The sequence below is a fragment of the Hemitrygon akajei genome, chromosome 4, assembly GCF_048418815.1.
Source record: "Hemitrygon akajei chromosome 4, sHemAka1.3, whole genome shotgun sequence".
In the NCBI taxonomy this organism is placed as follows: domain Eukaryota; kingdom Metazoa; phylum Chordata; class Chondrichthyes; order Myliobatiformes; family Dasyatidae; genus Hemitrygon; species Hemitrygon akajei.
The window spans coordinates 155,760,975-155,774,306 of NC_133127.1; the positions used below are offsets into that span (position 1 = coordinate 155,760,975).

General features: G+C 35.5%; 1 protein-coding gene across 1 annotated transcript in view; it reads right to left on the reverse strand.

The window, feature by feature from the left end:
- Positions 1-3,030: 3,030 nt before the first annotated feature.
- xpo4 (exportin 4) overlaps positions 3,031-13,332 on the reverse strand; it is a 110,747-nt gene continuing 100,445 nt past the window's right edge. Inside the window, exons 19-23 of the mRNA XM_073043698.1 lie at positions 12,206-12,324; positions 11,580-11,710; positions 10,550-10,667; positions 7,552-7,644; positions 3,031-7,443 (exon numbers count right to left, since the gene is read on the reverse strand). Coding sequence (XP_072899799.1) covers positions 7,246-7,443; positions 7,552-7,644; positions 10,550-10,667; positions 11,580-11,710; positions 12,206-12,324 — 659 coding nt within the window. The 3' untranslated portion in view covers positions 3,031-7,245. The remainder of the gene's footprint in view (positions 7,444-7,551; positions 7,645-10,549; positions 10,668-11,579; positions 11,711-12,205; positions 12,325-13,332) is intronic.

Sequence of the window (13,332 nt, forward strand, 5' to 3'; positions counted from 1 at the left end):
CTGAAAGTTGTTTTGATCAAGGCATCGTACACATAAGCAGTTCTTGAAAAGAGCAGGCTCTATCAGTAATGTGTGTGTGTGTGTGTGTGTTTGTTTGTTTATCGGGCAGGGTACCACTACAACTCACACCTCCAATTTCATCTCATTGATTGGAACACCTGACTCAGCTTTTTGTAGAAGGCATTATCCCAGAGGTTCACATACTTTTTCCAGCAAAATTATGTAATATTGGATCATTTTTCTCAATAAACAAACAATTATGTTTTTTGTGTTATCTAATCAGGCTCTTTATGTAGCTTTAGGATGTCCATGAAGGGGGTCACAAACTTTCTAACATCACTGTAGAATTTTGACAAACCTCTTATAGATGTTTGGCTGAGAGTATGTTGACGGGCTGCATCAAGGCCTGGTCTGGATACACCAATGCCCTTGAACGTTAATGTAATAAATATCAAGAACATGAGATGAAGAGACCTTGAGAGTGAGTCCATAAGTTGTAGGAACAATTCACAAACAGTAGCTGATATGGTCCAGTCCATCACAGGTAAGGCCCTCCACACAACTGAGCACATCTGCACCGTTGCAGGAAAGCAGCATCCATCAGCAAGGACCCCCCAGTATGAAAGCCATACTCTCTTCTCACTGCTGCCATCAGGAAGAGGGTACAGGAACCTCAGGACCCATACCACCAAGTTCAGGAAATTATTACCTCTGGATTATCAGGCTCAGGAACCAGAGGGGATAACTTCACTCACCCCATCACTGAACTGTTCCTACAACTGATGGACTCACTCTCAAGGATTCTTCATCTCATGTTCTCAATATTTATTGCTTATTTATTATTATTTTTCTTTCTTTTTGCAGTTTGTTGTCTTTTGCACACTGGTTGTTTGCCCATCCTGTTAGGTGCAGTCTTCACTAATTCTATTTCTTTGTACAGTATTTACTGTGATTGGCCACAAGGAAATGAATCTCACGGGTTGTAAAACTTGTTCCTATTTATAGAATGTCCTTACATCTAAATTCTGAATTTAATATTATGACGGCGGTTTATATTTTTATTGAGATACAGTGTGGAATAGGACAACCCAGCAATCTCTAATTTAACCCTAGCCCAATCATGGCACAATTTATAAAGACCAATTAACCTACTAACCAGTCCGACTTTGAACTATAAGAGGAAACTGGCGCACCCATAGAAAACGCTCACATTTCATGGGGAGGACGTACACACTCTTTACAAATGATGTTCAAACTGAACTCTGAATTTCGATGCCCCGAGCTGTAATAGTGTCATGCTAACTGCTACCGTGGTGCCCTTAATGTTTATGGGTGTCCATAAATCAGCTGTTTGTAACCTGGGGACTAGCTGAAAATTGAAGGAAATTACATTTAGCAGCAGCCTAATTAGCATAAATATCTGTGTTTGCCTGGATTGGTTAGCTTTGATTTAGTAATGTCATTCCCACGTCAAGTCGAGTTGAAGCCCAGCATCGTGCTTTAAGATACAATTCAATACAATACGGTATTGGAGATCCCTCACTTTGACACGGTTTCATTTGTTAATATATTTACAAACATTTTAATAAAAAGGATTGTTGGAAGTTCCAATTATCAACTGAGTTATCATTCTAAAGATTGGTATTTAATGAGATTTTGAATAAACATGTATTTAAACTGATTTAGACAATCATGGGATTAGCAAAATTGTAATACTTCTTGCTTAAAGTGAATTTTATTATCTTCCAACAGTTCCAGTAAAATTACTGTTAATTACTAATCAATGTATTTGGTTCCCAAAGTTGAAAGATTTTGACTTATTAAATAGCAGCATTAATAGTACATTTCAGAAATTTCTGTTGATTTTTATACAATATTAAGGTGCAAATATTGAAAAAGTGAATTTGATGTCTCCGCATTCACTACAAGAGATTCTGAATTATTATTGGTGATAGTGGATTCCAGTTAATTGGGCCATCAGTTAATGGGGCAGCTGCATATTTGGAATAACTCTTGAAAGAGCAAAAACTAAATGGAGAAATAGCTGGGATTCACTGTATTTACTATGCTTTTTAATTTGGACAGAAGACTGTTAGACACTGTACCCTGCTTAGAGCAAACAACTTTTAAGGAGGATAGGTTCTGGATGCTGGTATTAAAAAAAAAATCAGCGATTTTTGTCACTGATAGTTGGCAAGAAATAAGCAGTAAGATGATTCAGAACTGTTTTGCTCACTGCAGTTTCAAATATTATTCAGGCTCTGAGATGCCAGTAATGGCAGGGTGTGAAAATTAAACTATTTCACTACTTCAACAAGTTAAGACCTACAAAGAATTAAAGTACTGACAATCTTGAATGTTACAATGAAAATTATGATTTAGATAGTGCAATTACCAAAAGCCTTGTATGAAGTGAGTCTATTATCTGCACTGATTTTGTTCATTTACAGTCAATCAAAAGAACACAGCTGCATACTCTGTGACAATTCTTCTTGATAACTATTAGAGATCAATACATTTCTATAGTACTGTATTGGTAGTGTTCTAATTTGTTCCATACTTCATTAATAATTTGTTACTCACTTAAATGATAGTTAAAAAAGGAATTTAAAAAAGAGAAACTATTTCCATGAAACTTTGGCAGAGTTTGGGCAGCTGCTTAATTGGGCCAAAATGTACTGGTCCCAATGTGTCTCAATTAACAAAATTCGCAGTACACATATGTTTAAAGTTACTCCAGTGTCAACTACCATCTGTTCTGAATGCTAAACTCAGTTTGTAACCATGTTAAGACAAATGAAAATTAAAATTTACTAAGAAGCCATCTGTTATGCTTTACAATGCATCTTAATATTTTAAATCACAATGTTACATTTTAATCATAATAGTAATTGAAACTGAGGCTTAAACTATCACTTTGCATACAACAAATAATATTGAACATGTTTTAACCTAATATAACATTGATTCTATTGTTTAAATGTAGTGTGAGATATCCTATTAACAAAACCAATTTTTAATGGTGACAGGTTGATTTAAAGAGCAGCCAAAGTTTATTTGGTCGTCACCGCATATATACAGAGAAACATTCCATGTGTATTTTTCTTTAAAAAATGTATCTTGTACTATGCAAGAAGGGTAGACTATGCAATAGTCAGAATTTGTACTGAACTCAACTGCAGCAAAATATTAAATTTTATAAGAACACTTATACGATACATTTTAGGTGAGACAGCTGTCCCCAAAACATATCTTCAAATCTTTACAATTCCTTCTATTTGCAATTAAAAAAATCTAATTGTCAAAATTCCTATAATGTACATAAAATGGTGCTGAACTTGCACACATCAGGGATGTAATGTGAAAATAAATCACAAAAGGTACAAAACATACAAAATACTAATCATTTAAATGCATTATAGCTATCAATTTATGCATAACTGTCCATGAACTGATAACACATCAAGAAAAGCTATGATTCATTCAAAACAGATTCCAGATGAATTAAAAAGGTCACAGTAGTTGTCACATGGCAGCAATTGACAGTTTTTTAAAAATTTTTATTGACCTGCATTATTTCACAGCATAGTTAAATACTTTGTTCAACAGTCCTAAATATCCTGGTCAGAACTAGGACTGAAATCATGGAATTGAAACCAAAATGTGACACCTTTTAAAAATATTACAAATATGATAACCAAAAGTGAAGCATTCATTTTGTACCTTTTTTTAAAAAAAAGTTTTCATTTTAGCATAATTTGGCTATAAATTACTTAATGTTTTATGATAACAGACAACAATAGTTCCAGCAGTTTAATCATAGGATAGAAACTTCACATAACATGATAAAATGGAATATCAAATACAATGTCTGGGGGCTTAGAATACTTAAGACAAATCATATTATTCTTTGATCTTTTTAACATAACCACATTAAGTGATGCTGAATAAAATCTGTACAATGTGTCCCTTACTCTAATATCCCATTTTCCTGTATCTAAGTTGACACTATGGTTAATAATTTCATCATAACAAAGACAAAGTTCTTGGTCTTTAGCATATATTTGCATTACCTAGGTGATGAAGAACACCAAATTCAAATACAGCAAGTTTTCTTTGCCACCAATTTGTACACATGCAAATTTGACAAGGAATTACTTTGCTGTACAGCATGCATTGATTAAGATCTATTTAAATATGATAATCTTTCATTTTGCAATTCAATTATAAAAAACATTGATGACAGGTAAACTACATCAGATTATGTCTGGAAATAATACAGGATGTTGGAGGGAATGGAAGAGTGGAGAAAAAAGGCAAGGTCAGAGCTCAGTGTTTACAAGCAATATTATGCTTAATGAAGATGTCACCTCTTAAGCTCCTTCTACATATTTGTAGAAATATTTGACTTTAAAAATCTTCCATTGCATCCATTAAAAAAATAAATTATTGCAGTTGCATTTTAATGGGAGCCTGGCAAAAAAAGTCTTGGGTAAATTGCAATTATATAGAGTTCCAATAAGGATAATCTGAAGCACTTCAATGAGATATTAATTAATCATCTTTCCTTATAAATGGTTGTCAATAAATGTTGTCATCAAATGAAATAAAATGCAATGTATTTCTAATTTGCATATAATCTTATTTTTTGCCAGCTTTTGGAATTAGATAGGAACAGTTAACAAAATAAAATGTAGTAAAAAATAATGATTCTATGCGAGGGCTAGTTCAAATATTTTCATAGCAAATGAAATAAGTAACTTGTTCAGATTGAGCTGGGAAGATAGGTAGCAATAGAGGGAAATTATGTGTTTGGCCTCAGATTACAAGAAACTAGTTTGATAAATGGGGTATTTTGAAAAGACCCAAAGTGTGGACAAATATTAAAAAGCATTAATGCACTACAGACAAGGGATCTGCACAAGTTCTCAACCACATTGTTTTTGCTTCAGTTTCTTTTGAATAATCTAGAAAAATTGAAAAGCAAAATGCAGCAATTTAATTCCGTAAGTTACTCCATTTTTATTTTAAATGGAATATTTTATAGGATCCTTACAAACTTACGCTTAAGCTGGCCTGCTGGCTTCAGGAAACTAAACATAGTACAGGTTGAGCACCCCTCATCTGAAAATCCAAAATCTGAAATTTTGATGACGGGACGCCACAAATGGAAAATTGCACAAGGCACTGGGAAGGTTCCCAGATGATGTGCAGGTCTCTGTTCACCACAAACAGTTCTGAGAAGTAATCTCATATACCCTGAGTGGGGCCTTCTTTGTTTCCAGAAGTCATCATAGCCAGATCTGTGTATTACTCACAGTGATTACTATGTTGTATTTTCATTATATTAATGCTATGTAATAATTTTATTGTTAACTATACACGTGAGATGAACAAGTGTAAGACAAATTGCTTACCCAGTAGCACACAAATTCAGAGTTGGGAATGATGGCAATATCAAGCAGCCACTGACTGCCCAGCTGGATGGCTGAGGAAGTGACAGCTTACCTTTCTGATGGTGCAGTGTACACATGATTGTTTCATGCAAAAAATATTTAAAATATTACATAAAACTACCTTCAGGGAGTATGTACAAGCTGTAAATGGAATTCATGTTTACACATGGGTCCCATTCCCAAGCTACCCTGTTATACAGATGTAAATACTCCAAAATCAGAAATGTGAAACACTTTAGGCCCCAAACATTTTGGATAAGGGGTGCTCAACCCGTACTACTATTTTTCAGTAGTTTTGACACGCAACCTATACATAGTTCAAGGAAAAGTATACTCTTTTAAGGATAATGAAATGGGCAACAACATTAGAAATGTGGAAGTGTTTCAAGTTACTCAAACAGAAAGACACATGAATATTTTGAACGGAGGCTGCTATTACACTGATCACATTTAAATGCTAACCCCTCTTTTCCCCTTCAGAGGATCATTGCGCATATTCTGTTTCAGCTTTTTAGTGGTGTGAACACCACAAGCTTCTCCCTTCCCCTACCCCCAACACTTAATCTGTGTATTTAAAACTAATTCAATGTTCAAAACTCAACCTGATTCACTTCTCATTTTGGAACTCTAAGTATACTGTGCAGTATTACAATATTCTATTTACTTATGTACATACAATTTGATTTGTTGAGCAACAGCAAGTCAAGGCAAAATGCCCAACAATTTATTTACATTTTTCTGAAGTCACAAGTTTGATTTTTGACTTTGCAACAGTATAAACCAGAGTTTTGTTTGTTTTTTTAATGTCCTAGGTTATGCTCAAGAACATTAAACAATTCAAACCCTAGAATTAGTTATTGCTCAAATAAACATAAGAACTTTGCAGTGTGGCAGTTCAGTGTCAAGTTGTGTTTTGTTTAAAAGTAAATCCCTTTAAACCTGAAATGCAGAACTTAGATGACTTAATTCTGATATCCAAAATGATAACTTCTATTTATAAGTAAAAGTTCTTAACGCTACTTCTGACAACAGACAGTTGACAAACTTTTCATTTTAGAAGAAAAGTACATTACAAGAAAAACAACACAAAGCTGCCACTTTGGCAATCCAGTTTCAGTCTTTCACTAAACAAAACTTTTGTATTTACAGAAAATAAGGCAACTGGTTACAATTCCTAAAATTCACCGCTGGAAGCAAAAATATATATTTTATTCTGAACAGCAGGCAGTACAAATTGAATCTGAAATGTGTGTACAATGTGATTACTGCCCAATATGCAAAAGAAAATCAAGATTAAAATGCTACAATTTGGTGTTTTCTTCTTTAGGTCACAAATAAATCCATACATTGAAAAAAAAATAAAGATAATTTCAGCTATAACACATTTACAGCTGTTCATTTTGTCTACAGTGATTCCCCAAAACAAGGGTTCAAATATAAGCAACGACAGTTTCTCTGACCATTTGGGCAGCTGGTTTGAACCAGACATTAAAAGGCACTGAATTCATTCACTGTGCCATTCATCCATACACTGGAATTTTCTAAAATACACTATTTAATTCTTTTTTTAAGTAAACAATTAGTTTGTATGGCAAATCATGGCTAAGAAACACTGGCAACTGAATAGTAGTGGATTCATCCTTCGTTCTTATTGTGGTAGACTAGATATCCTGAGAGTCTAAAATCCAAGATGGCAGGCGATAGCCTTGGAACAGGTGTAAAATTCAGTCAGCTTTGATTTCTATGCTCTACAGTGTATTAGTCAACATGGGACTTTTGCAGTTTGCAATTATTTAACGCACAGAAGACCACCAACATTTGCCATGAAGTCTTTAAGGCTTTTTAGGAAGGCCATCCTCTGCTTGCGGTCCAAGGTGGGGGGAGTGCTGCTTCCAGTAAGATTATTAAAGGCATCTGCTAATCTTTGATATATAACTGGATCCTGCTGGCTTGATAGTAAGGTTTCAACTAATTCTGAATACTCAGCCTGTTGAAACAACCACATGGAATATAAGCAATTCTTCAAAAAAAAAGAGATTCAAGATTAAGTGGGAGAGGAGTGTGGGGACAACAGATTATTTTTAAACACTCTTACCTGGTGCAGACATACTAATGTGTAAAATGCTTCTCCAGCAGCATCAGTAAGTTCAGCATTGTGCTTCTGCAATACCAGCATGTCAAAGACGAGCTGTAATCAATCAAATCACAAATTAACTGCCTGTAGCTATGATGGTCAGAGCATTTCTTAGAGACGGCAGATCTATCTTCTAAAGGTCCTGGTAATTCATATGCCAGTTAGAATACTACAGGTATCCCCCCCACTCCTTTACAAACCTTTCTTAAGCCGAAATGGCGTAAAGTGAAGAACCATCCATTTATATGGGAAAAATTTTCGTAAAAGCAAAAATCCTCTTTGTAATACGAAAACAGGTTACTAATGTAGGCCTTTTATAAAAGCGAAGTGGAGTAAAGTGAACATTTGTAAAGCGGGGGACACCTGTATTTGAAATCAGTGTCAGTAACAGCCTATGTAGGTCAATATTTTAGTACTAGAAAGTACCAAAAGAGAGCAATGATCTTCTGGTAGCACATTTGTGAAATATGAAACAGGAATGTGCATCATAATGCTGTTGCAGGAACTTAGATAAACCTGTATAGAGACTTTGTTCATAATGAATGCTACAAAGTGTGGAGTTTAAACAAATGTCAAGGCCAGTAATGGAAGAATGCTGAAATTACAATTCCTGGCAAAAGAAATCCTAGATGTTTTGTGCAAAACAATTTTATTCAGGTTTTATTTAAAAGATTATCTGCCAATGTATTTTTGTAAATAAAATGAAAAGGGCAATCAAAGATATTTTAATATCTCAGCTAAGTATGATACAAATTCTTCAAAAAAACCCAGAAAATGGTAAAAGAACTCAGCTAGTCAAGTAGCATCTTGAAACAGAGTTAATGTTTCTGGTTGAGGATCCTGAGAACTGAGCAAGAGAAAATAAGCTACCTTTAAGTTACAAAGAAGGTGAGAGAAGGGTGTTGGTGATGGGGTGAGACAGGAAGGCTGTGGTGAGTAGCTTTCTCTTTAGTTATTGAATTAACGTGGGCAGTTAGAGGGTGACTTTAGAAACAGAAGCACACAATATTGCATAATGCAGGGTTGGAGGACACGTCCAGGTCAATTCCACTTGTAGAGAAAGAAAATGTAAATATCATAAATGGATGACTTAAAGCATAAATGAACTGCTCTAAGGCAAGGTAGCTGAGATAATAGAAAACAATATTGAGTGTGGAAAGCTGCAATGTTTGTACACAGATGAGATACTGGTCCTCAGGGTTATACCGGACCTCAGTGTAACACAGCAAGAGACCACAGACACAGGAAGAGTGGGATGGAAAATTAAAGTGGCAGGCAACAGGGAGCGGTACACTAGAGTCACTTTTCATATGGAAAAAGTTTGGATTCCTGGATGGTGCTAGATAGGAAAGAGGTGAAAGGGCAGCTCCATCACCTGTAGTTGCATGATATATTGCCATGAGCAGAGTATTAGGTAGGGATAGGAGAGAGGACCAGGGAGTCATGAAGGAAGCTGCCCTTTTGAAATACTGAAAGAAGGAAGCATTATTTGGTGATGGAATATTGTTGGAGCTGATAGAAATTGTAAGGGGTGACATGTTCAATGCAGAAGCTAGTTGGGTGTTAGGTGAAGAAAGAACTTCTACCTCTGTCGAGGGAAAGAGAAATGAGAGCAAAGGAGCATCAAACAGAAGAAATGTGGTCAAGAGCAATGAGCACCATGGTGGAGATGGAGGACATTTCAGAGGCATCTTTGTGAAAAACAAGGTCAATGGAGAAACTGGCACAAAAATTCATTACTAAAGGTAGTATGGGGAAATACTACCGTAGATGTCGGATTATAAGCCGCTACTTTTTTCCCACATTTTGAACAGCTTTGAACACTGCAGCCTTTAATACGGAGCGGCTAATACATGATTTTTTTCATGCCGCCAAAAACATTTTGCCTCGTAACAGTAGACCAATAAAATTGATGAGTAGTTCACAGAGGTCCAATGAAATTGTACGATAAATCAAGCGCACTTTCACAATTAAATTATTGTAAATCAGTCATTTGTACTCACCTTCATCAACATGGAAAACACTCGAAGAAAAGCATTGTGCTGCCTTTATGGCAGTTATTTAGTTTATAATATTTTCGCTTAGTAATTCATTTGTTAGTTAAAGTTAGAAGTGTTTTAACTATATTTGTTTTCTGTACTACATCGCGGGATGCTATGACGTCACACCCGGTTTCGCCGCATCTTGTGGGAAAAATGCCGTTTGCGATAAACGGGACGGCGGGGGGCGAGCGGCATTGGATCTGAGCGAACGCTGTTTTTAAGTTAAAGGCGATCAATAACTTTTCCTGGTAGGCTGCAGTATATATATTTTTTACCAGTCGTTAGGAGATATTGGAATGTTGTTCAGTAAAAAAGTATACGCAACGTATATTTAAAAGTAGCCGCGTTACAGGCACGGTTCGAAAAAAAGCATTTGCAATATGTATTTGTTTATGTTACCATATGGATTTAATTAAAAGTTAAAAAATCCTCACGTGTAATATCTTTCTGTGTAAATATCTCATATTACAACGTGGGACACCTGCGGCCGAAAATCCGGTGCGGCCTGTACAAGTAAAAAATTGATTTTCTTTCTAAAATTAGAGCCAGCGGCTTTTAATCAGGTGCGCTCTGTAGTCCGGAATCTACGGTAGTTAATTGTGGGAGTTATGGATGTTTAACATCTGGCCTATCCCCAAAATGGAGACAAAAGGATCTAAAAAGGGAAAATTTAGAAATGGATGATGTAATGGTGAGGGCACAGTGAATAACTGTGGAAAAAGTGATGAAATATGAATAGAATTTTAGCTTCTCAAAATGCATAATTAAAATTCAATCTTCCTATTAACATAAAATCAATTATCAACTAAATTGTCATGTTATTATATGTTTAACTTTATGAACTTTAGGATTTACCTTTCATACCATAACAATATACAAAATAATCAAAGACCAACTATTGCAACTTTAAGATGTACCTTAAGGAAATGTCTGGTTGCAGTGAAGAGTGGTGATTCTGTCTCTTGTGCCTTGGCACACTGTTCAGCCAGGGGCGTAAGAGCTTCTAAACAGAGTTGGGAAACTTCAGATGTCATTCTGAAGGAAAGAGTGAAGGAAACTGTACAAATGCCATCTATGAGTTGATATCCCTCGTGCAAATTTTAAAAGGATCAGAGTACAATAGATATGTCAAACAGGACTGATTATACAAATCAATATATTAACTGTATTGGGACTCCAAAGATAGTACAGAATAAAATTGGCTCTGCTTCAGCTATCTTTGATGCTGTTTAGAAAATCAAAGGAACTGAATTCCTATCTTTTTAATGTGTCTAACTTCTACCAATTTTTCTACTCTATTAAAAGGTTTGTCATTTTACTGAAGATGAAGGGTAAAAGCTTTTTAAAGCAGTTATGCAATACAACCTTATCTTCATGTCACTCTATGACCTTGTCTCTTAATAATTACCTCTAACTTTATCCACCATATTTGCATTCCTCTAACTTTAGCTTCTTCCTCATTCCAGGATTTAATCCCTTAATTCTGACAAGTGCACTTTTAAGCTACTAGTACCCTAAACTTTGGAATTCTTTCCTCAAACCCCTCTCTTTCTTTCTTCAAACCTTTCCTAAGAAACTAATTTACTTACCAGACTTTTCTTCATCCATCTTATCCCTGTGTGGCTCAGTGTCAACTTTTGACTTCTAGTACTCCTACAGAGAACCTTGTGTTTACAATGTCCACACAACTGCTACCCATTTTTTAATTTATTAAAATACACATGATTTCACTAAAGATGAAGGGAAAAATACTTGAGAAGTTGTGCACCATAGCTTTATTTTCAATATCATCTTAAGGTCTTGTTTCTGAGTTAGTTTGAATTTACGTTTGTACAAAGCAGGCTCAGATTGCTCCAGCCCACTTTAACACTTCCAGAAACAAAACTTGCCTGACATTTTAACTGTCAGAAGCATGGATTAGATCACCAACCAGCAGAAAAAGGATACGAGGTCATTCCCAGTTCCAAGGAGTACATAAGACTCTTAAAAAGTTCTTCTGGAAGTTGTGGTATTTTCTCAGGAAATATCTCACAGATGAAGGTGATTAATTTATAATATTGGTTACACAATGATGGAAACTGGCAAGACAAAAAAAATACTTAATTTGTAAAATATTTATCAACTACAATATAAAATTAAGACAATTATGTGGCCAGAATCACTGAATCAAACTATTACACACCAGCCTCCATCATTAATACCAAACAACATTCTTATGATTTAAACAAGTACATTAAAAAATAGTTTTGTTTTTCTCACTGTGACACAGTATACAGCCTCTCCATGGTGCTCTTCCCACCTCCTAACAGTAAGCTCCCTCCATCCACCTCCCCACAATCCAGGTGCACCTTGGGGGGGTTTGGCACATCCAAACACCCCTCCCCCCCACCCAACTGATCTGTCATGGGTTTTAGTCTGCTGAAGCAGACCATGCTAAAATATACTAAATTCTGCACAAAACATATTGCTCAGCTCTGTAAGCTGTTCAAATCGGCTGCCAGTCTCCAGTAGTAGTAAATATAGAAGTGAATATAATTTTTCCACTATGTTTTAATATTAAAAATAACCCTTACCTTTAGCAAATCTTGTGACATTAGTGGCAGTACGATATTAACTCCGTAAAGGACAACATCTGCAGCTGACACTGATCTGTTTCCCGATTGCCCAGGTTCCTGTCCCCGAAATACTTCATCTGCAGTGGAAATAATGTGCAAAATGGATTAAAATTTCTCCTTTTTAAAAAGACCAGCAGACAGATATAAACTTTAGGAAATGGATGTGTTTCTAATTCTTGAATTTAAAACGAAATTCAATCTCCTTGATTCACTGTTATTATTTATTCCCCAAAAGACTTTAGGCATTTTGAGCATTTTGTAAATGAAAGCATTAAGTTATTAGAAATAATAGAGTAACTCATCTAGTGCATATGACGATCTCAAACAAATTAGCATCAATAAAAAAAAGATTGACAAAATTATTTTGACTGAAAGCTAATAAATTCCCAGGACATGTCAACCTGCATCTCAAGATTTTGAAAGAACTGGCTGCAGAGATATTGAATGCACCAATTGCTATCTTACACAATTATTCCCAGAATGGAACATAGCTAATATAATTGAAGCGAGGGTTGTAGCGAGGGTCAAAGGAAGGAGCTACAGACCAATTAGACTGACACTAGTGATAAAACCTAACATTTCGTTGTCATTTAAAAAGCAGTAGAAGGCATGCCGAGCACCAGTGGTTCAAAGTAGGTACTCTACTTATCGTGTCAAAAGTTAGCTGGAAACAGAAAATTTGCAAATTTTCAAAACCTTGTGGGCAAAAAGTGCAACATTCTCTCCCACATGGAAATCCTTACGGCTCACAGCCATCAAACTGAACATTCTCTATGACACCAAAAACCAAGTTTCTTTGTTGGTTAAATTATGCCTGTTCTGTGTATCATTTTCATTCATCTTCTACCTCCCACACTATCTATCTACCTAATGCACTTGTGACAACTAACATTCTGGCTTCAGTCATTTCAGAAATTTAGCAGAAACAAGCAGTGGTTGCCTAAGAGCAACTGCATTGCCAACCACAACTTATTACAAAATCTTAGTGGCATTTAATAAAAATTTTAAAAAAAAGCCACTTTCAAAAGCACCATTCTTTGACAGCTCTATCCTTAATTAATGTGGTGACCCATTGTGGCCTCACT